The sequence below is a fragment of the Phalacrocorax carbo genome, chromosome 2, assembly GCF_963921805.1.
Source record: "Phalacrocorax carbo chromosome 2, bPhaCar2.1, whole genome shotgun sequence".
Taxonomy (NCBI): Eukaryota; Metazoa; Chordata; class Aves; order Suliformes; family Phalacrocoracidae; genus Phalacrocorax; species Phalacrocorax carbo.
In genome coordinates, this window is record NC_087514.1 from 145,367,587 (window position 1) to 145,392,391 (window position 24,805).

At 40.4% G+C, this 24,805-nt stretch overlaps 2 protein-coding genes across 3 annotated transcripts in view; both read right to left on the reverse strand.

Moving 5' to 3' along the window:
* TRDMT1 (tRNA aspartic acid methyltransferase 1) overlaps positions 1–1,773 on the reverse strand; it is a 77,488-nt gene extending 75,715 nt beyond the window's left edge. The window contains exon 1 of the mRNA XM_064444716.1: positions 1,683–1,773. The gene's annotated coding sequence lies outside the window, so the exon portion shown is untranslated. The remainder of the gene's footprint in view (positions 1–1,682) is intronic.
* Positions 1–24,805, reverse strand: part of ST8SIA6 (ST8 alpha-N-acetyl-neuraminide alpha-2,8-sialyltransferase 6) — a 48,612-nt gene that overhangs the window by 2,876 nt on the left and 20,931 nt on the right. The window contains exons 5-9 of one of the 2 annotated variants that reach the window (XR_010371758.1): positions 18,703–18,847; positions 16,342–16,454; positions 14,962–15,054; positions 11,535–12,007; positions 1,683–7,160 (exon numbers count right to left, since the gene is read on the reverse strand). Coding sequence is in view for 1 of the 2 variants with exons in the window: in XM_064444721.1 (XP_064300791.1) it covers positions 11,539–12,007; positions 14,962–15,054; positions 16,342–16,454; positions 18,703–18,847 (820 nt within the window). In the remaining variant the exon portion in view is untranslated. The remainder of the gene's footprint in view (positions 1–1,682; positions 7,161–11,534; positions 12,008–14,961; positions 15,055–16,341; positions 16,455–18,702; positions 18,848–24,805) is intronic. The other variant, XM_064444721.1, reaches the window with a different exon arrangement.

The window sequence follows — 24,805 nt, forward strand, 5'->3', positions numbered from 1 at the left end:
TACACTAGCAGCTTCACACAGAGCTTGGCGCATGTGGAGGAGCACAATTATACCAGCTCCAAGGGGGGGATAAGCTCTGCTTGGACAACTGCATTGAAAAGAATGGAACTGAAGGGAATGCAAACAATACACACCTTAAGAGAGTGTGGGCAAAAGCTATTGTGGAAACTTTACAACACTACATTTTGACACACGGAACAGTCTCTGAAAAGAAAAATCATGTATTTGCCTCAGGAGCAGCCCTGTGTAGAACCTCTCCATTCACTTATCTTCTCACTTGCAGTTCTTGAACTAAATCAGAAGCAGAGGTAGCCTCTTAGATCCACCTTAGAAAGGTAAATCTCAAGCAAGTGTCCAAATGACTAATGAAAACAACCTTCTGGAAACCAGAAACAATACATACGAAGCTACTATATAAAATGTGCGTATAAAACATGCAGAAATTCCAGCTATTATACTTCAGTTTCACAAATATTTAAGAATGGGTTTGTACCTTAAGCACTAACAACAGATAGACCAAGAAGGAAGTGTTTTTAGGGAGTCACCTGACAGCTGAGCCAGGAGCTGAGAAGCCTTGCCAGCTGTTGAACTAGACTTGCTGTGAAGAATCTCCTTTTGTCAGGGACTAAAGTGAGTAGTGAGGAATTTAAAACCAGCAATCTTGTCATAGACTAGACTATCCTGTCACAACCATTAGCATGATTCATTCTGATGGCTTCTTGCCATGATACCATGAATTCATGGTGGGATCATGAAACACTTCCATCATGCAACTGTCTGAGATTTCTCGCTAACTGGAGAACCGTGGCATAAAAAAAGACAAGACACAACAGTACCAGGTGCAGCAACAAACACCAATGTGGCATATGGTATTGCTGAAGCTACATCAGGATTTAGCAAAGGACAGATTTGACGCTTTTATCTGATGGCAATGCAAGGATGCCACTCATCATATTTAACCTCGGGCTAAAAAAAAAAATCCCAGCAGTTCTGGTATTTGCAAAAAAGAAGCACAGCCAGACTGTTTTCATCCTTAAACCAGTATTTGCCAACACGGGCCACTGACGGGCAGTTACTGCTCGCACACAGAGGAGTGTGAGCTCAGTAAATTACCACACATCACAGTAATAATTTTGATTACTGTGTGGAGCTCCTTGGTGTATGGCAAACCCAAGCTGATGTACTCTCATCAGGTCAAGCTCTTGTTGCATTGCTTGAATTTGCTCGACACCAAGAGCATACTGACAGGCTGCCACCCCAGCTGGAGCAGTGCACGGTAACCCAGTAACCTGGGGGTCATACCCCTGGTGAGCTGGCGCTCCCGGAATAGCAAGGTACTCTGAAATGCGACTTTATGAAAGGAAGCTGCTAAATAACAGCAACAGTCCCTTTGTTTAGTGGCATGCTGCAGATTGTTTCACGCTCTATTTGACCATTATCATAATTTAGAGCCAATTAAGAAATACTTTATGAAAATCTGGAACAAAGCTTAATAAATATAAATCTGCTCACTCATTGTGCTCTGTAGCCGAAAGCCCCAAATGACTTCTCCAGAGTACCCTGAGACATCAGCAGCCTTTGAAACTTGGCTGTCCAGAAATTCAGAGAAGGATGATGCTCCTGCCTAAAATGACAGCATTCAAAATCCAAAAAGCCAGGCTTTATATAGTAAATATACATACCTTTGTCACCGTTCTTGGCTAGCAGACCCAGAGATGAAAGAGATCAGCTGCTGAAGTACCACAAGATGAAGGATTACCTGGCTGTGAATATTGCAACCTAAGATACAGTTAACTAACAAGTTCATGTGTAAGAAGTCTAGTGCTTCAGGGTGTGCAGCAAGTGGCTGTCAGCTGTTTGAAATAAAGCTGTTTCAGAATAAGCACTCCACAGAACATCCCTTGGGCTTCATCTCACACAGACTGCTGTACACAAGTGGACATGTGCTTTGTGGACCTGAGAGTCCCTGGAAGAGCTACTGCACGGATGTTCAGGATCTCACTCCACAGATTCATCACATGAGAGCCAGTGACAGGACAAAGGTCTCCAGATGAAGTGTTTTTTAAACCTAGATTGCTGTGTCAGGCTATAGCTCCACCACGGGGTCTGTGCAGGGTCAAGGTCTAAGTGATCCATTAACCCGGAGCAATTAACCGATCCAGATACCCACACTGAATAAAATCAAATCATACAAAACAACAGGATTACTTTTTTTCTAGTAGTTTGCAGAGCCCACAGAAGGTGCTAGGTCACCCAGAGCATTTAGTTTCTTTTCCTGAATCACACAGGACAGAGAATTTCATCTCGACTCAGGCACAGCAATATGGTCAGACATCTCACTACTGTACAAAGGAAAGAGAATCAAAGTGACATTAACTGGTCTCAAAACTGCCAGACGTTGCAGAGCTCTCTTCTCTAAAGATGCTGTCTGAAATGCTGGGATTAGCAGAGACTGAAAGCATAGGCATGCTGAATAACAAGCAAGTTTATGCAAGTTTACTATCAGGGAACTGAGAAATAGTATTTACAGGCAAAGGTTTTTCATGGCTATCATTTCAGAGCCTGCAGATGGTGGACAGCCTGTTAAAATTACTTTAATGTCAAAAAGAGAAGGGGAGCAACAACCAACCGGTGCAGACACCTGGAGTCCTTAGGTGCCTTCTGTCACCGCAGGGAGAGATGGGGCTCCTGCCCACCAGGATGAGCTCCTGCAGGTGTTCATCTCCCCCTTCTGACTGGGGAGGGCCCCAGAGATGTTACCTTCCTGGCTTGACTGAGATTTCAGGGGACCATTGAGCCTGTCCAACAGCCATCAGGTTACAAACAGCCCCTGCTGTATCCCTACAGTCCCATCTGCATGGTCTCCCCCCTCCTTTGCCTTGACTCTGAAATTCCCCTGGCTCTGTTGGCAAGAACCAATTTTCTTTTTGTTGCCATGTCAGGTTCTTGCTGGCTCAGTGTAGGATCAGACAGGAGACAGAGACAGCGTGAAGGAAGGGGTGGAGTGCAAGAACAAGGACTGGACTGCGTGGCCAGCCATTATAGCTTAAGCCACTGGGGAGCTACGGCCCAAATTTAGCACATCCTATTAGGCAATGTGAATATCCCACCATGCTGCCTTCCTTGAGATGTAAACCAAGCCATTTTAAGTATGCTTTACTATGCTGCAATCACAGCAGAGTTTGATTCATTGCCATACAAATGCCCTAACAGACACTAAACAGGTCTACATAATGCCCCCCAGGGGGAAGAGACATTACCAACTCAAGGCAGCGCTGGATCCTAAAGGAAGATGCAACATTAAAGATTCAGAAGAGAAAAAAGAATAAAAGCAGACAAGCAGGCTTTAATCTAGCAATGCTGTGAAGCCGTCATGTGCAAGGACACCGTCAGCCTCTGCAAAGGTACAGTGGAACTATTAGCACGTTGTCAGTGCTTCTATCTTTAGAAAACTATTTAATCTCTATATTCACTCCACAGCATGTGACAGCATTGGAGGCCCACAAACCCTAAAAATGATTATTCCTCATGTGAAAGAGAGGGAACTGAAAGGCCCTTCCTAACCTTTGGCCAAGAGCCCTTAATCAAAACTGCACTTGGCTCAGCCTTGCAAAAGTGTCACAAACATTCCCAGTGGTGTACAAAATCCATTTATTTATCATTAACCTGGCACAGATGTAAAATAAATGAGAAATCACAGATGTCCAATAAATGAGAAATAATTTATTCAGCTACCCGAGAAAACATCTTTTTCCCACAGTGAGTGTATTTCAGCAACTCTTGATCAATCTAACTATACCTTGTCACACAGAAAAGGCACTATTAACTTGTCCAGCCTATGCACAAATTAACACGACCTAACCACCAAGCACACAGCGGCAGCAGCTATAATAAAGCCGAGTACAAGGTCTGCACTCCTCTGGAGTGAAGTGGATGCAACTAACATCTTGTAATAACTTCATGTCTGGAGCAAGGCCTGAGAAAGCTACATTAAAAATAGGTTCTTAATCTACAGTCTACTAGAGCATATTTTTATTCTATGAGGAGTTAAGAGTATTTGTAGGAAAGGGTAGGAAAGGTTAACAATTCCTTCATGCATTTCTTGTCAGTCCTGCGCTCCACACAAATCACTGAGAGCTTTGAGAGCAGAGGATCAGGTCTTCAGGTCAACAGCAAGTTTAAACTTTGCTAGAACAGCGCTAAAAAGTCAGTGTCTGTCCATGCCACAGGGCTTTCTGTTTGCTCTCATTTGTGAGTGCTACATCACACTCCTTCAGTTAAGACCTCTTTTTGTCAAGGACACTAGAATATGTTTCTTCTTTTTGGCTAAACCTCTCTTAAAATGTATTCCAACAACCTTTCCAGTTACTAATACGTTTGTTATAAATAACACAGCTGTTCAGAAATAGTCCAGACACACAGTAACTTCAGCTCTTTATGGTGTGTCCTGGTACACTGCATACGTTCATTTACTGAAATAATGCAACACAGTGCTAACTAACAAACACTTTTGAAAAAAGTTGCTCTCCTCTGTAAATAAATTTAATTTTCTCCACTCAACATCTACTTACACGCAACCAGGTTTTGCCACTTTACTCATGCTGAGTAGTTCATTGAATTTAATCAGAGCAGTGAATGATTTGCATCACCTCTATGTACAACAAAACACTTGCAATTTTTCTAGACGCAATGCAAGATCCTCTCAATCTCTAAAAGATGAATGAATTTTTCCAAGTCAAAGCATGTAGCTGCTGCACAGCCAAGATCATCTCATTGCACTACACTAGACTGGAATAAATTAAATTACAGTCCTTGCATGAACACAGGTGCGTCTTTGCCTCTCTGGATGAAATGTGATGTGGTTTTCCTCAACCTAGGCTGTTTGCATCACCCAAAGGACATGTACATCACTTTGCACAGCTTCCAGCTACAAATACTCAGGGACAGTCTCCGTGAGTGATTTATGGTGTAGGAGGAGCTCTCTTGGGAGCAAATTTGACTCTGATCTATAACTAGGGTCTTGCAGTAGGCAATCATCCTTAACACGTAACATGGATGCAGGGTCTTGCTGCAGCCAGCTCTCTGCACATGAACAGCAGAGATGCCTGCGGCCAAAAACTGGCACAAATTTCACTGCTGGTGAAGGCAAAATGTGGACGTGTGGTGCTGGAGCCATAACAGACCACAGTAAATCAAACCCTTGTGCTTGCCACTTTCAGTCACCAGCTGGTAGCGCAGATGTACCCATCAACTCAATTCTGATGCCTTTTTTTCTGTTAAAAGCCCTACTGACATTCAGAGGTCCACTCATGTATTAGTTGTGTCGTTCAACACCCCCAAGCACCATCTATTTTTTAAAAACCTTATTTTGCAAAAAATTTACTTTATTGCTGATATATGCAGCCAGGATTTATGGACAGTTGTGTTTGGGTAGGAGTAGTACTGGATTCTGATATCATTATCTTGGAAATGTATCAAGATACTGAATGTGTCTCAGACAACAGACCTGGAACCATAACAATTAATTCTAATACTTTCAGGATTATTTATGTGATTATAAAACTGCTGCCAAGGTAAGCTTTCAAATATTACAACAATATAGAAATGCTCTTATAAAGGATCAGTTTAAAAGTGTTTTTGAACCTTATTTTAAAAGGTTCAACTCATTTCAGTAGGATTTTTTTGCAGATACAATCCTCACTGAGTGGAATACTGAATGCTCTTCAAATCACTTGATTGGGCATTTAATGCTACAGTGGCAAAATGAGTTTTAGTAAAGAAAATACCCAATAGTATCGGACTGTAAAAGAAGAAAGACACTCTATCTTTGAACTGATCATTCAACAGACGCTCAAAAAAGCCACTGAAACTCTTCTTGTAACAGAAACCAGTTATTACAAATTTTTTGATGGTTTTTATTTGGTTTGTTTGTTTGGGTTTTTTTCTGCAGTAAAACATATAACCCATAGCTAGGGGAACAATAGCTTGTCATAGCTGCCGTAGGTGCTAACGTGATTCTTTCCATTGGGCTGATATTTCACCTTCTTGTCACAGGATGTTGCTCCACAGGTATTCCTGGACCATATGGAAACTTAAAGCACAAGAACTGCATGGGTTTTAAATTAAGTGACTCTAGGTTCTTTTCTCATATGTCCTGGTATAGGAGAAGACCTTGGGGTTGACTGTAAGAGGGACATTCTTCTAATAATGCTGAGAGTGCAGTTTCCTTACCTGTAGTCACATATTGATAGGACCTATGCTAGGTGAAAAAGAAATAGAAGAAATTATAGGTTTGGTACCAATATTTTTTCTAATGAATGGTCCACCTTGTATGTCAGCCAAGATACAGATCTGGGATTGCAGGAATGTGTGCAAAGTCATGCCCTACCAAGACTCTGGGGATTTCAGCATGGAACCTAGTTTATTGTCCTCATTTGGAGCTGAACTGGACCTCAGACAGGCACGCAAGCAAGAAGAGGGGTTTAAAAACAATTACACAGCTCTGGTCCTTATTGTTTACAAAATTAACATCATTCATGAGTGATCCCATTAAATCCACAGTATTATCTATTGTCCACAAAACGAAAGCCCATAAACCATTTGACTAACCTGAGGGATTTTTTCATCTGTGCACCCTGGGACAAACTAAGAATGACATGGCTCTGAATTAATTACTCTCCTGTAGCTCTTCTCATCACCTTTCACATGTAGACAAATGCTAGTGTTTAGAGGATCAAGTTCTTAATTGAACACGTTCACTGCCAACTCATGCAGCTACCATACAGAGACTATTGCCTGCATTATGTGGTATTCACAAAACCAGAGATCTTGCATCAAAATGTTTTAATGATACTTTAAGAAGCAACACATGATGAATGTCACATATTGCCACCATCCTGAGATTGTGCTTTGCTACAATTAAACCAATAGTCAGGAGTTTCAGAATTTTGCAAATAAATGCTATTTTGTATTTTAAAAAAATGACTACTCGAAATTCGGAAATGTAGCAGTCACTGCATGAAAAATCACTTCTTTTCTCCCCAAGTGTAAAATATTTCTCTATTGTAATAATGTAGTTTAATGCTCACAAAATCACATCAGACCAAATCCAACATCGAACTGCTGAGATATACACAAATTGCCTCCTTAGGATCATCACCCTGGAATTAAAACAATAAAACATGTTATTGATATTTCTTGTATAGTGGGAAAACTGCTTGTTATATTCAAAATAAGCCAATAGCTTAGTCCTCTGTGTATGCATTTCACCTTCTGCATCTGTTTTTTCAGCCTGATTTCAGACTGGGAGTCTTTGACATTTATCATACAGTATCATAGGCTCACAAAATTCTCCTGGGTAAGCTGGACTTCCAGTGCCTGATCTAGCTCAAGCATCTGCTCTTTCTAAAGGAGGATTCCTTGATCTAAATACCGCCAGAACTGCTCACACTCACCCCACCTGCAGCACCTTCTTCAGGCTTCCTAAGCTAAAAAACGCTGGGTCTAACCAGTATCTTCATGGGACACATCCACTGCTAATCTGCATACGGATATGTTCTAAATTATATTATCTTAATCATATTTTGAAATAGCTGGAGATTGAAATTATTCTGTCTCTTCAGCAGGCTAGTTCTGCTGTGGAAAAACAAAACAAAACGCTTCTAGATCTCCATTTGATTTGAAATCTAACATAAATCCTAATATGATTTAATGTATATTTTTCTATTCTGGCAGGTCTTAACTAAACCAGAGGCAACTTATCTCCACTTGTTTCATTACTGACATTCTCCTTAACACTTAAACTTCGTTAGTGGCTGAATACATGAGCAAAGTGTGTGCTTATAAAGCTATACGGCATGGGTACTAAAGCAGAAGGCCTTTCTTTCAATGTTGTATACATCTAATAATTTCACGCTAGATAATATTTGCCCAAGTCAAGGAAAGGCTGAAATTTGGCTGCCTAACAGGAATCCAGAGGTGTCCTTCTTTTCAAAAAATGTTAACGTTTTTCTCAAGGTAATTAAAAGTGAATTGTGGGGCAATTCATATTTCTCTAGCAACACTGAGACACCACAAGCATAAAAAAATTTCAGTAGAATTTAAGCTCATGTTGGTATCCTACTGTTATAAATAGGTTATTTATAATGATTTTATTTATAAATATGTTATCTATAACAGTATTTATCATTTATTTGGATTGCAGCAACTTTCAAGATTAAAAAAAAAGATCACACACTGACAGATTTTGGAACAAAATTATTCTTTTTGATGTTAATTCCTGAGGAAGTACAGGATGCTGCCCTGTTAACTCCACCTTGAGTGGAGGCCTGCACTGCCGCTCTCTCTGACAGAAATAGATGGCTTTTAATCATCTGGCTGGAATTAAAAAGCCCAGTCCCAATTTTTACTTTCCAGGTAAGATACACTCAGTTGAAGGTTCAGACGTTCTTACTCCCTGACCAGCAGCACACTTCTGCTCAAGCTCTCCTCCTTCAGTCCTTCTGCACAGACAACTGAGCGCTATTCTCTTCCTCAGGCTCAGGGAGTCTCAGTCTCATTCTTACTTTCTATGCTTTTTTCTGTTGACTGCCTCCTCTGAGCAGCTGCTTAACGTTACCGTGCTGTATGTCAAAGGAACACGTACTCATCTTCCCTGCTGTGTCCTTCTAGCAAGCAGAAAACCTGATGGATTCTTGGTCAGACAAAATTTGCATTTTAACCAGGCTTCTGGGCAATCAAATTTTTGCCGGTCTGATTAATTTATCATCTGACAATTTTTCTAATCAGATTTTTCTGTCTATTTTTAAATATGAATCAGGCCACTTCCCCTCCTTGAACTTATGTTTACTTGAAGCTAATGACATGCCCTTCAGGCTTATCAGGTTAAACCAATGAACAAACAAGATTTCCTTCAGCTGCAGGCCCATAGCAAAAATGATTTGGTAATTTAATACAAAATAATAAAGATCATTATTTTAATTACATTTCAAGATTTTGCTGATGTCTCGTTTTCCATTTTACCATCTGTGATTGGTACGCATCTACTTTCGTGAAGACGTGTACATGTCTGTTGAGCATAATCATAATGGTGCAGGAGGGGATATCAAGGCAGGTGGAGTTTCCCACGTTGTTCAGCACCAGCTCTACAGGGCTCTCATACCTGAAAATCCCCTCTATATATAGAGAGACAATTCACCTCTACAATGGCAAAGATGGTGTTTAGGACCAATACTGCCTAAGTGATTCACCGGGATGCATTTGTGCTCTCCCTGTACTGTTCCAGAACCTGCTACCTGCTTGCAATATAGGTGCTTCCAGCAGAGCAGCTTCCTTCGCTTCTTATTTACAGCAGCAAACTTTTGTGCCCCAGTAACGTGTGAGGGAAGTTCTGCCTGAGACTTCTGTGGGCACCCAGTGGGGTAAGGAATCTTCAGCTACCCACTAACAGGGAAGATTGTGGAGCAGGGAGAAGAACATAAAAAGGAAATTGAAAAGAGAAAGGAGATTGTTTGATTTTTAGAAAATGTCATCCTCAGTGAAATATACTTATTATAAAATTTCAATTATCTATAATAGTTGGTAATAGTAGCAGAATGGTAGCTCATAAGGAAAGCATTCAATTTCTTTGGTTTTCAAGGGCTAACTTTTCTCTTTGTAAAGACAAGTGATTAACATAGTGGAGAAAAATCTTAGGGCAGTGGAACTTATCCTTCTGGTTGTGCGTTCCTTTACAGCTTATTTTGCAAAGTTGGCCACAGAAGTGATTTCCAATCTGTCAAGCATGGACGGCATTTAATTAACCCATACAGACGCTTAAATATTTTTGTGGCTTCTATCTGCTTGTCTTTAGATTAAATATTCATAAAAAGCTGCCTTTCATTTTCTTAGCTCGTGTAGTTACTACAATTAAAATTGCATGGTATGTTGCCAGTGATTTGTATTATAGGAAGAATAAATACAATGGAAACTGCAGGGTATAAACAGCTTAGCCACTGAGAAAAATACATTATGTATTTCTTAACCTTTCCAATATGCTGCAACTTTTTACAAGTAAAAAAGCATACCTTAGCCACATGAAACTGCATAAACATACACGTCCTCCTAGGTAATCTCCGGCCATGGACTAGGAGAATGGATTCACTAGATGGCTTCTAGGTCCCTTCTCACATGTTTTATATTATTCTAATAATATATGAAAGCAGTTTATTTTTCTATTTCTTCAAATAAATTGAAACTGAACAAAATTATGCCTTCTTGGTGCCAGCAATCTGCTAGTTTAAACTAGCTAACTTACCAGTCTCTGATGATGAAGCTCGTGTGAATCTATCTTTGATATAGCGTGTTTTCTAAATACCATCAAAGGATATTTTCAAATACGTTTCAGAACCTAGCTAGAAGAAAAGCCCTTAGCTTTTGAACTTAAAATTTCTGGCTTGAACAAGATGATGCTATTTGAATTTATTTAGCTTGAGTAATACAGTAGTGAGATTGCATCAGTCCAATTAAAGCATATTGTATAGAATTGTAATTCTACCCTACATTTCACTTACTGTTGCATTAACTTGAACCCCCTGGAAAAATAGAGTTCTGTGAAAGGAAAATCTGACAACAGTATTGTGAGCTGGGGAATCTCTGAGTTAGCTTAAAAGATGAAGAAGTATTTATACAAATAGGTCTTATTTTGTTAACAGGACAAATCAAGATCGAAACATGCAGACACATCTTTTCAAAGTCATCCGTAATCGGTACGTGGTAAATTGGCTCAAGGTCAGAGGCCAGACTCTGCGCTGCATTTCTCTGAGGCAACACACAGAAAGTAGAGGTCCAAGGGGGATGGGGCAGTTAGAAAGGACAGAAGAAAGGGAATGACACTTCATCCTATATTTATAATTCCCAGCTTCTGAGCTGCCTCAAAGTAAAACTCTCAGCAAAATCTGCTGCTGTGTATGGCCACTTCCTCACTGCTGTCGACAAGCTGTTCCACAGCCTAGGGATGCGAGAGCATACTGCTCTAAGCTCGTCTTTACCTAACAAGAGGGAACAAGGGCGCATATGCATGCTACTCCTCCATGGGGCAATCTTAATGCTTACTCTGGCCTCTGTATATGTCTGGAAAGGCTGTGCCAGGATTAGGTGTCTCCTCTTGTAGATCATAGTATGTGACTGCCTTTAATAAAGCAGTTCACAAAGGAAGCTGGTTCATGGGAACTGATACCAAACCAAACATAGGTTGGTAGAGACACATATCTGAGATTAGGAGACACTACTGATTGACTGTGAATTATGGTGATAATGTGTATTTAGCTATGTTCCCCATCTAAAGTTCACAATTAGAAAACATTTCTCATTTCTGTGGTACATTATATTTATTCAGAAAACTCCAACCTTTCATTTATTTATGAACACAACTTTCCTTGAGTGTAAAGTAGAAATGTCTCTCTAAGGAAGACCAGACCCACACTGTTTGCAAAACAAGTTTTCCCTTGACACATTACTTAAATAAAGATATTTTATGTTCTAAGAATGTGACCTACCTTTTTAGTCTGATTCACATTTACCAAACTGCAACTTCAAAATGCCTTTGCCATGAAGCTGAAGGATCTGGTTGTATTCTTTGGGCATTGCATGGAAACCTGGTTTAGGCAGCTGATTGTCGTAATAGTGGTGGCTGATTGGCATCTTCTCTGTGGATTTTGAGAAAGGCCAGAAGCCATAAAGCTTCACATTCTCACACAGCTCAAGAGCAGCACTAGTGATCATAAAACCAGATGACAACCGGTAGGCTTTCACACCCTTAGTTCTCCAGAACTGGGCAAGACTTTTCAGATAGATGGGGTGAAAAAATATTGCCCTTTGGGTTGCTTTGAACTCTTGCAGAGTGTGATATACTTTAAAAGAAGTGGCCGTGTTGCTTCTGAAGGAAAATGCTGGCAATAAAAGAAAAGCATCTCCATAGACTGCAATGTTCTCCAGAAATTCTGCCTTCTTTTCATTTAGTTTGTTGTATCTGAAATGCACAACATTTTAGGAAAAGAATGAAAGGAATGTACTATTGATATAAATATTACAGACCAAGACAGAACAACTGCACTTGCATATATGAGTTATGAACTCTGCTGCACTAGTTCAGCGTGTCTACATTGCAAATTTATACCAACCTGTTATATGTTGTCGTATGTGCAGTTAGGGAAACCTGGCTTTACTGCATAATAAAAACACACTTCATAGGATCCAGTTGGCAACATGAGAGCTACTGAAGCAGATCAAATTCACTGCTAATGAGACCAGGTCTTGTTTACAGAATTGATTGATTCATGAAATTTCAAAGGAAAAAAAATTGTATTTATCCTTTCTCTGTTTGAAAATATATGCACTGTGAAATGTACTGCATGTTTCTGAAATGTGTTTCTTACATCAATAGGTATACAATAACCTCTCTTCAAAATCTGGGTGTCTGCCCTGGGTGGAAATAGAAGCATGCATGTGAACAGTCTTGGGGGTGTTAGAGATTAGTGTGTGCTCAAATTTTGCAGGGCCTTAGCTGCTTTTGACATACTTTTAAAATAGCTGAAAATATAGGCATGTCTATTTATCATCCTTCAATTACAAAGGGACCACATGGAGATCTTCAAAGACTTAGAGATCTAACTTCACAAATGAAGAGGATTTATCCTCAGATGCTTTCGTTCCCCAGTAGCCAGCAAAGAGACTTAGTTCTCACCATTGGATAACTCAATGCTCCCAAATATTGAATAGTCAAATTCCAGAGTTATCCAAGAAGTGATACAAGACACAAGGGGGTCACTCAACTCGCTTCCTGTATAGATCTGAGTTGTCTGAATCACCTGAGCATATGGCACTTGCACACTTTGGTATTCAAATCATTGAGTCCTCTTTTGTAAATAGCTGTCTATTTGAGCAGTGTATTTTCACCTTTTAAGGGCTACCAGAGCTCACTTTTCACAAATGGCTCCAGCAGAAACTGGAAAACTTAGTTTCATTTCTCTTCACAACTTGAGCAGGTTCAAACCCTCTTCTCATGCAGCACTTCGAGACAGAGGACAGCAACCACTGCCATTTCCATTCAAAACCCTCATGGAGGAGTTATCAGTTACCTCTTGCACAACTGAACTCATACAAGGAGTGATATACCCTTTCTCAGCCTGAAGGGGTTTAAACAGCTTCTGCTTCCCAGAAAAGTGCCATTACCACCAGACTCTGAAACAAAATGAATGAGAGAGACTCAGCCCCTCCTGTTGACCCTGGACCCCTGTGCAGGCAAGAGTTGGGCCACCAAAACAAGCAAGAAACACCTGAGCCTATGTCTAGAAGAGTGGCTGAAGGGTGAACTTCCGGCCCCTACTCCAAGAATTTTCTCCATTTCTACTCAGTGTAAAGTACATAAAGGGCTTCAGGACAGAATTTAGATCTCTGTTCTTCCTTAGCCAGAAGCCTGAACAGCTCGACCTCATCTTGTTTTCCTTTCCAGCTCTGTCACTTTAAGGTGCAGTGTAGCTCAGCTCCATTAGGACACGTAAGAACTATGCTTCTTTACTTCAGGAGAGTTCACCTACAATGTACACCCTGACAGACACAGTTCAAAAGCTGATTAACCTTAACATCAGACTAACCCAGTACCCAAACACAGAACTATAAATTAAAAGTGAGTAAAGTCAGAATAGGTCTTCTGAGAGAAGAAACAAATTTAGTTCTGCTGAATGGTGCCAAGTTGCTTCTTGCTCCTCCTTCAAAAGCATTTACAGTGTTCCCTGAATATGGAAATAATAAATTTTTTAAAATCCTAAAGTCCTCTCATAATCTTATTTCATCCTCACACAGGTTTAGCTCCTTTCTCCTTCAGAGTAACTCCTATTAACCCTGGTGTGGCTTAATTTGGCTAAAAAATTAGTGCAGCTGTGGCAGAACACTTCGATAAAGCCCAGACGAATCGTCCATCAGGTCAGTAGTCATCAATGATGCTGAGTCACTGGACAAAGCATTCCTTCCTCATATTTTTGTGCAGCCCCCGAACATCAATGAGCTAAATCTATTTTTGGAGAAGCAATAATTCACTTTCATTTAAATCAAAAAGGACTGGGTAACCATCAAGGTAGTTAGTACTCATCGCAAAAAATCACGTTCTATCCTTGAATCAATAACAAATGCCCATTAATCATTTCTATGCTCACTGTACTTTTTCCTTCTTCCTATATAAAGGAAAAAAAACCTTTGTCTGATGTTGTCTATTTGACAAATACAGATATGACAGACAATAAGATACAGTAAGATCAGTAAGCAGTCAATAACATGCCACAGCAGTCCTTTTCATAGATAAGCTGCAGTTCCAGCCTGCTGAAGATGTCAGATTAGTCAGCCTGGCCTCATTAGGTTTTGTTTTCATCAGGAAGGTGAAAAAAAACTTTGCTGAGAAAAAAGTGTGTGAGCAGCTTTTGTATGGATTGAGAAAATGGATTACAGAAATTGGGCCTTCATTCAGGAAACAGCCTTCATCAGAATAGCCTCTAAGCACATTACCTAAGAACATGTGCTTACAGTCCTACTGATAGAGTTGGACACACATTTCCAGGCTTTCCTGACTTATGATTACAATTCCTTTCTTATGTTGGGGGTCATGAGGGTCATGGAGGGGGAAGACGAGGCTTGGGCTTGCAATCATCAGTTTTACTCTGTCATAAATTGTGGACTGGTACCAGATTAGCGCTAATTAGCACTAATTAGTGCTAATCTGGGTATTGCTGACTCCTTTCTGCTACAAAAAAGGCCAGGTTTAACAGATTTCCATTTAGACCGGTACATATTTTACATGGGAATTTAGGCTTAATGAAGTAATCTGCATGCACTGCTCTGTATGCTGGTATCCCAATGGATTTCCAGCAAAATCTAAATCATGTCAAACAATTATACAATATTGCACAGAAACAGATTTGCAGTAGTACTTACTTCTGAGCTATGATACTCGGATTAACAGTCACAAGGTTTGTTTTATTGCCAACATCTTTGCTAATGCTTCCCGTGGTTGGAGGGAGGTTACACCTGAAATTGAGAAACATTTACTTAAACAGGTGTGCACCAGAAATGCTTTACAGTTATTATTTGCTAATTCCTCTCTTGTGCAATGACACTTTCATGTGAGCTCCCCGGGATCTCTAAGCACTTTACAAATATTAAATAAGGCTTACAGCACTTCTAGTAAAAATATTTAATCTACTGTACAGATGGTTAAAATAGGACAGAGGGAGCTCATTTTCATAAATCATCTCAAAAATCAGGAGCAAAGTTAAAATCCCGGAAAGAGCCAGTCTATGAATGCCCTGTTTCCTGTTAGGAAATATTGCCCCTCTTGCCTAAACAATGCATTTCTTCTGAATGTCTTCTAATATTTTCTTTTTTAAAACAGTCTGACTGATACCAGCCCCTCAGCTTGCATAGCAATGTTGACAGCTGTTTCATGAGACAACAACAGCATAACTTGCCCAATTGCAGAAACAGTGGTTTATGTAACAGGTAAAGAAAGCACATTTTTAAAATCAGTCACTTAGTATATTTATCATCTTAGTATGTAGGTTTCCCATTTTTATTAAGACTTTTTTTTTTTTTCCTGAAAAGCCCAAATATTAGTCAAAAGGAGGAAAGGAAACAAAATGCAGCAGACTGTGTGATTGGACATCGCTGAGAGAACCACCTTCACTTGGTTACTCTGTTCCCTTGCAGGAACTACAAAGTGTGAGTCACGTACTGAGAGAGTGGGCCAAATTACACCCTGATTATGCCTGGTTTCTCCACAATCTGTAGAGGGAGCTGACAAAAACTACTTAAATTAGATGCCTGATTTTTTATATGGCTAACAGAAGGTGAGACAGATACTGGGGAAGTTAAATAACTGCATTAGTGAGCCAACGCAAGGCTAAGTAAACCCTTTGTTAAACCAGAGGTAAAGGTAAACATGCAACATTCAATATCAGTCTTTCTTATTTCAGTTTCAGGGTTTTCTTTAATCTCCTCTCCTGATTAAAAAAAAAAAAAAAGTTCCTTCTCCTAAAGGATGTTAAATGAACAGAAATTTCAGGTTCTCAGATAACCATGTTTCACATCACTGGCGAGGTATCTTTGCAATCATACATCATACATGTATCCCTATCATCCTCTCTTAGGAAGCAGCGCTCTGAAATCTACAAAGCAGAAGGACTATCCTTAGAGAGGCAGAAATAAAGAATTGTCAAGATCCTTTCTCATTGTTTCAAACTGGCATTGGCATGCTTCCAGGCCTGCCAAGTTTTTAGAAACATTCAACACCCTTCAGTAAGATGATGCAGCTCTTACCTAAACACAAAGTCAGAACGATCGATCTCAGCTCCACAGCTGGAATTTTTCAGAATGCCTCCATTTCCAACCACGGCACAGGTCTTGAAGGGATAGACTGACAGAGGAGAGGACTGCAAACAAATAAAAAGACATGTCCAATGCCTTATAAATATTTTTATTGTTTCTTCACGACTTTAGTCATTTGTCCTTGCAGGTTTAATCTGGTAAATCCTGGTGAAAGCATTCACCATTTAGCAGACAGGGTTGCCAGGCCTAGACAGCCAAGAGCCAAAAAGAGGCACCAACAGACTGAGAACTGCTACTTCTGTAGTTAGTACTTTGAGGTAATAACACTGCATTGTTAAAACTCAATAAATATATTTTAAATACACTTAACACAAAAATTATCTAGTAGTGGACTGAATCCTTGACAAGCTAAGGAACTAACTTGTACTGAAGCTAGTTTAAATTTACCCATTTTCCTTTGTACTGTAACAGACCTGGGGTTGTCACACAGTCATTGCCTCTGTCAGCTAATAGAAGGTAACTCTGTAAATGCTCATTACTTTGTCATCACACAATTACATTTGATGTAAAATAACGAATTTAGGAGAACCTGAAGATACTGTTAAAGATAATCATGTGCCCTGGCTTAACTCATGGTGTATGTGACAGCTAACTGAAGAGGTTGCTGTTTCCAGCTGTTCACCCTCTCTACTCTTGTTAGAGGTTGCTGTCTTGCAGTGGGGAAGCTGAATGCATCCACTTCTGAACAAGCACAGATCACAACCTAGTAAATTTAATGTAAATTGTTGGCTATTTCACTTGACATTAATGTAGTTGGCTGTTATCCCAGGGTCTCAGAAACATCTCATAGATCTTGTTCAGCCTCTCCTGCTGTGGGAGCACTGACATTCAACAGAGAGGCCAACAGCTGGGCTGCTTTGACTGCAGAAGCTGACTCCACTAGTAAAACTGAGTCCAAAACTTGCTTACACAAAGCATTACCCCTCCTCCTTCTCTCATCAACTTCCCCAAAGAAAAGCAAGAAGGGACACTTATGAACAAGGCAAAAGGTGTGAGGAAGGTGGCAGACATCACGTTGCCTGGCAATGTATTACAAAACAATGTGTTCAAATATTTTGTTCAATTCTGAGAAGAGTGTAGGAGAACACAAAGGCCAGACAACTCTGTGTAGCTTAACAAGCATATATATGCCCATAAAACTTACTTTTTTTTTTTTTAATTCAGTTTAAATTTGGAACCACTGTAACCTCTATTACAATGAAGTTTTTAGTGTTTCACAGCAGCATTAGAAAGGACTAGACTCATGATAGCTGGGATCTCACAAATCAATAATACCAGAAATGGGTAAGAGCGCTCCCATGTGCTCTTTTGAGAAATTAAGGACATCTCTGCCCCTCTTTGGTCTCCCTATTATAAGTCCTGAGCTACAAAACCTGATTCCTTTGTTTAACCTGTGTTTCTGGCTGCAGAGGCCCCACCCCAGTGGGCAACAAAGATGGTGAAAGGGCTGGAAGGAACATCCTGTGAGGAGCAGCTAAGGACTTTGGGCTTGTCTAGTTTGGAGAAAAGGAGGCTGAGGATTGACCTCATTGCTCTCTACAGCTTCCTGACGAGGGGAAGTGGAGAGGGAGGCGCTGATCTCTTCTCCCTCATATCCAGTGACAGGAGGCACGGGAATGGTTCAAAGCTGCGCCAGAGGAGGTTTAGACTGGACACTGGGATGCATTTCTTTACTGAAAGGGTGGTCAAGCACTGGAACAGTCTTCCTAGAGAAGTGGTCGATGCTCCAAGCCTGTCAGTGTTGAAGAGGCATTTGGACAATGCCCTTAATAACATGCTTTAACTTGGTCAGCCCTGAATTGGTCAGGCAGTTGGACTAGATGATCATTGTAGGTCCCTTCCAACTGAAATTATTCTAGTCTAGTCTGGTCTATTATCAGGATAATCACCAAAATAGCTTTCATAATTTATATGCCCAAGCCTGCACTGGAAATGGTATGGGAATACGAGGAATATGAAATGTTGTCCAGACTGAAATGTCTTTGAAAATGGGAATGAGAAAAGCAAGGCAAATGATCTCAAAGGATTCACTTCTGAATTTAGCTGGCTGCCAAGACAGGCTGAAACTTGTGTTCTGTAGCAACTCTACCGACAATCTAATCTATGATACCTTGTTCATGCCTCCACCACTGCAAAGGAAGGTGAAAAAATAAGGTCTGACAAGGTGAATGAAGAAGGGCATACAAAGGGTGAAGGGTCTCTTCCAGAGGAATCAAAGCAAGCAGCTCTATTACTAACCCAAAATATGTATGATACTGCAATTGTAATAACAGGCAAAGATACAGTTCTTACCACAGGCAGCATCTTAAAAATGTCCTCTGTAATGAGGATGGTCTTTTTACTGTCCACTTCGTAACTCATGTTACTTCCCAGTGGGGTGTTGTTTTGAGAAGCAATAAAATTGTGAACTGCATCACAGCAGGAAGCTAATTCTGACCTGCAAAACACCCAAACAAAACCTGCTCAAAGACAGGCAAATAAGTAGGAGAGCAGTGGTAGAAAACTAGATGAATGAAAACCAGTTCTAATTAACGAAGGAACAAAAGGCTATATGAACCCTCTATAACATAATTTCCCTTGGCTTCCTTTGCAGAGCAACTCCATTTTCACAGCAAATGTTCAGAAACTAATCAGACCAAGAACTCTTTTTCTTATCCTGTTTTTCTCTTTTGGTCTCCCTTTCCCATTCAGAAAAAGTTGTAATCGGTCTTCTCCTTATTATTAATTGCTAACACTATTACAGAAACACTGACAGACTTCAGTCCCCAGAGAATTAACAATGTGATTTCAATCAACAGAATGAGTGATTGTAAGTAACAAGAAGGCTGAAGAAAGAGCGAGCCAAGGAGATGAAAGGAATGGTGATGGGAAGTACTGGCTATAGTACTTAGTGAACAGCTAGATGGTGCAAGCCAATTAATTAATAATTCATTTCTGCAACTGTTCAGCACGGTTGTCCTGTGCACAATATCACAGATGTTAAAAAAATTACATCATACTTGCAAATATAGAAGGTGGATATCTTTGTGGTAGAGACAGACAGCCTAGCTGCTCCCCAAAACACCTAGCAGAAGTCGTTTAATAGATCAAAGCGCAAGGGATTCACTCAAACTTCATGTAGGAGTGAAGGCTAGCACCCATCTTACAATTCCTGTTATCTCCAAACTTATAAAAATATGTGTGTAAACATCCTATATTATTAACAGCGAAATGCAATGAAAAGCCCCATCAGACCTGAAACGCTATAATTAATTTTGCTTTAGCGGCATCTCTGCTGCCACTGGATCTAATTTTCAGACTCTAAGGCTGAAATATTAATGGCCAGCCATTATCTACCAATTGGTAGGACACAGCTATCTCATTAGGTGAGATACTAAGAGAACTACTAACAATTTAGAGAATAAAATTCTTTGATAATAGAATTGCTTGGAATTTTGAAGAACACAGCAGGGAAAAGATAATAATTCCTGTCCTAACACTGAAGGTTAATTGTGAAGAAAAAAATATATTTACAGTTAGAGCCAGAGGAAAAGTTTTATTTCACGATTTTTCAGCGAGTATGGTAAGCTAAACCATTGGAACTAGATAAACAATACAGGCCAAATTCTGGGTCAATTGCCAAGCTGACTTTAATAGAATAAGACAAAGATAAGAGAAGTTGTTTCATTCAACTTTATCAACAAGGTACACAGAGAAAATATTCTAATAATAATATAATTCTATTTATTGTGGACATGAGACATAGTCTAGCACATGGAAGAACCCAAGGATATTGTTTCCTGGAAGACACGGAAGAGAATGAACAGGTCTGGGGTAACGCCCAATCTCCCTTTTCTTGAAATAATGGTCAAAATAGAGTAGGGGGAAAGTTGGGAAGGTTGGTTTGATTTACACATAAAATACCAAAGGAGAGGGTACCATTTCACTTGTCTGGTGGCTTACTGGTATATATTAACCCATTTTGAATACTGATCTCTGAAACTTGTCAAAGGCAAAGTTTCCAGATGTGTGAGGAACACTGGGAAAGACTAAGTACTGGGACGGCACGTATGTTAAATAATCATACTAGGAGAGTTACTGGGAAATGTTAATGGGAAATATTACTCCTAAGAGAGGAAACAGTAGGGTTCGGATTTGCAAAAGCCATATTCAGCTCCACTCCCTGAACACAGTGATTACCCCTGCCTTGCCTGAAGCCTTAAGGGGCAGGGGTGGTCTGTGGTCAATGAAAACCACTCAGTACATGGGTGGGGATGGAACCGAGATTATGCTCTTGTGCATCAGGAGGCACACCCATGGTGAAGACAATTGCTCTGGGCATATAGTGGCCTATTTTAAACATATGGAAAAATACAAATGGAGCAATGAGGCAGGAAAGTCAAATGATTAAGTCTGGGAACACTGGATGTTACTGAACCACTCTTGACTAGAGTCCACTTGCTTTTCCTTCTTGTACGCTTTTTCCTGTAACCAGGTCTTTCTAACCTTAAAATGTACTGGAGTAATAAGAGGATTCAGATATCACTGTCAGACCCTGAGGGTACTACCAGACCTCACTACCCCTGCCCAGGCCCCCCAGGGCTACGCACCCCCTGCCCATGGCCCAGGAGCCTATGTCAGCCCCCCTGGGGCCATCAGTCCCTGCCCCAGAGACATCCCAGCAGAACCAGTCTCCGGCTCCCATCCCAGTCCCAGGGAGGTGCCTGATGCCCAAGACAAGGGCTGCCCCGCTCCTGGATGGGGGTGGGATGGGCCTGGCTGCCAGTCACTGCTCTGCTGGCCAGGTTATGGGATCCCACTCCCTGTCCCTGAGGGAGCAACTGTCTCTCACTGCTCCCTGGCAATCACATGGAGATGAGGAATCACGAAACCCTTAATTTTTATTTCCTTGAATTTTTTCTTAAAGCTAAATGAAGCAGGCCTAATTATTATCGGTGTCAACCACAGGACGTTCAGAGGAGGAGGCATAATGCCAGAATATTCTTGCCCAGCTTTAGTAGAACAGCTGTTTTGTGTGTGATGGCTACCAGAACCTGAAAAAGCAAACCCATGATAGATAACATTCATTAATACGGATGATGTGTTTTTGCTTTTTATTACTCATTCCACAAGAATGAGTGCTTCAGTAGAAGCAGAAACAGTATGGAGGAAAAACAGATATCAGAATTAATAAGAATAGTAACAGTTTAAATTAATATTATGGATCCACTGAGGAAGTAAAACAGAGCCAGGCTAGTTCAGAAACACAGTGAGAACATGAGAATTCACAGATTAATGATATATATTATCATGTTACCTAAGAGCATATGTGCTAAAAATTTGGAGGTAACAAGAGAAATCTCTTACTTAGATCAAATCATGGCACAGAATCCCACCATGCCCAAGCATCCATGTACAAAGCTCCAACAGGAACGCATGAAACCTGTGGACAGTAATACCCACTGGCAATATATTTAGCAATCTGTTCATATAGGATTTTGTACAAGCTGTGACACATGGTACCTCTACAACTGACAGCAAACAATAAAGAAGGGGTAGAGACTAGGCAGTTCAAGCAATCTATTATTGCAACAGTCATCACAGTATTAATGTCTCATGTGGCCTCTGTCATGAGGTAATTATACCCTAAAGAGCATGTACTTCATAATATTATGACATATATCATACAAGTCAATTATTTTTAAAAGTGCTATATGTAAGGTGTTGCAAAGCCAAGACAACATTTTAACTCATGTATCATGACACCTGGGGAGAGAGAAATTGTTAAAACCTACCATACAAAGAAGTTCCTAACCAGATGGTGGGATGAGAGACAAACGTCAGAATCATAACAGCACCAAATGGCACTACCTTAAAGCCAAGGTAGCCAAGAAAATTTGGATTTTCTTTCGAAGGGTAGAAAGTGATTCACGTTGTCTGTTCCGACCAGGAGAAAATGCTGAGATATGGGGGCAGCTCTTGGAAGATGGGATGTTGCTATACAGGCTGAGCATCCACCTCAGATATGTGTAAAAACATGGATGTAGCTTATGGTAAGAAGGTTTAAGTTCCAGTTGTTAACAGAGCTGTTAGACATAGGGGTTGCCCCAGAACAAAGTGGTTTTATGATTCAGTCACAGCATTAGAAGTCCAGAGTGAAGGAAGCTGGAGTCAAAGTACCTAAGTTTTGTAGAATTCTAAGTTTGGAAAGTATCTTCTTTGGAGTACAGGTTGGTACTTCCAGTTTCTTATTTGGAGGAAGCCTTCTCTCCAACATTTCTTCTGCAAGCAGCTGGAAGCAGAGTGAGACTTAAAAGCTATTTTTAAATCCTGAGGCGTAATATCAACCACAGATATTTCTTATGCCAAGATAAGCAGACAGGGAGTTGATTGCATTATCTGGAAATTTCACTTGTAACAAGTAAGGAACAAAATCAGTACCTGGAAAAAGACTACACCATTTAGACTGCTAATACATACCTCATAAAACTGAATGAGTACAGTCATGGTAGTCTTAATCAATAACCTAACTGGAGTGGTGTGCTGCATTTGTCTGTGAAGTTTTGTTCGTATTAGACAACACAGAGTCATTGTTGCACTGGAAAATGTTTTTTGTTGCTCAGCAGACACTTTTGCTGAATTTTGTCCTTTGTGGACGCTGGACCCATTTTTGCACTGAGGTCAGCTGGGATGGAATTCTGAGCCCACATGGCATCCAGATAGTTTTTTCAGGTTTGTGGCTTCTGAGAACTTAAAAAATCCTGTCTTCTGAAGCAAGTCATCGAAGTATTGAGAAAAGCCAAAGGATTAATATTGTTTTCCAACTGCTATGCAGTTAGTTGATGCTGAACTGTGGGCAGTAATAGAGACTTCCTGCCTTGATTGCGTATGTTTCCAAACCCCTCTTCATAACACAAACACTTCACACGCAAAGTCCACTCCATTTAGTGGAAATCAGTAAGTATCTGTAGGATCTAAGTATGCTGTAGTTTCTTTGCAGCTCCTGTAGTAGCTCTGAGGCCAAGAAGCTCAGCCTGAACTATTACATCCTTCGCAGCAGCAGAAGTAATTAGCTCTGCTTGGTTCTGCACTAATACGAATATATGCATTTTAGCTAGTTCAGTGCTTGCATACAGGCTGCACGTGCCTGCTGACAGGACATGGTGTGTGTACATCCAGAAGAGACTGCACACATCTCAACACCTTCCGACAGCTCGATTTCAACCAGCCATAAGGTCTAAAGCAGTCAACAATTAGTCAAAGGCTAGCAGTTTCTCGGCTTGTCCAGAAGCCAGCTCTGCCCTTATCCTGAGTGAAATGGGAAGAATCTATAATAAGGCTAAAATTTGTCTCTATGCAAGGAGCTTCTGCAGAGTTTAAAAACTCCCCACTCATCCAAACTACCGATACAAGCACCAAGAGGACCTTTGACTCTACCTCCTGCAGTAAGTAGGATGGTTTTTATTCAGAACTCCTTCTTTCATTAGAAATGCTTAGCTAAAGTATTTTTATTCTGTATTTTTAAAAAATATTTTATTCAGATATGTATGCGGTATGAAAAGGCAGTTGCTTCTGCACCAAAACTTTACACAGCCTCATACTTTGGGACACAGGAAAGAGAGGATAGTACTGGAATTTTCTGCTCCAGCCTGGAGCTGGACCACTGGGCCAACACAGTTTGCCGTGATCCTCAGGAGGCTGCAGTACCCCCAGGGGGACGTGAGCCTACAGATTCTGACAAGACTGTGTGAACTTAATAGTATTTCTTTTGTGTAGACTACACTTCAGTGTCACACCAGTGCCTATAGACCTGGGGCAAGAGGGACGACTTCATTGCTGAGGAGACTGTGAAATACTTCACTGTCATTACATATTGGACTAAATTGAGGTGGCAAGAGGGGAAAACTGGATGGCGTGGACACTGCAGAAGTATCAAAATATGCAAAACTTTGTTCTAAATAGGAGATGCTCAGCTGTCCTCTAAGGCCACGGGGTGAGGAGGGAGGAAATAATTTTAATTTGCACTAAAGAAAGGTCAAGTTCAGTATTAGGAATCACACTGAAACAGGTTGCCCAGGCAAGATGCAGAATTTCAACAACTGGAGACTTTTAATATATATCTGGCCAGAATTCTTTCAGTAATGGTGTAAGTCCATTTGATTCTAGGCCACCTTTTATAAACATCTGTACAAGTGCATGTTTGTTTGCAAAAAGAGTATCATATCAGACCTGTTAGAAAGCTTTTGCACATTATCCACACCAGCAATGCCTACACAGAGATATCTCTTTATGGATCTTCAGTTACCAAATGCACATAAACACCACATTAAAAAAAAAAAAAACCAAAAAAAATCACAAAGTAATATTAGCAAATATTTAAAGCTGTAACTCCTGTAAGCATGACGCTAAGTGTATT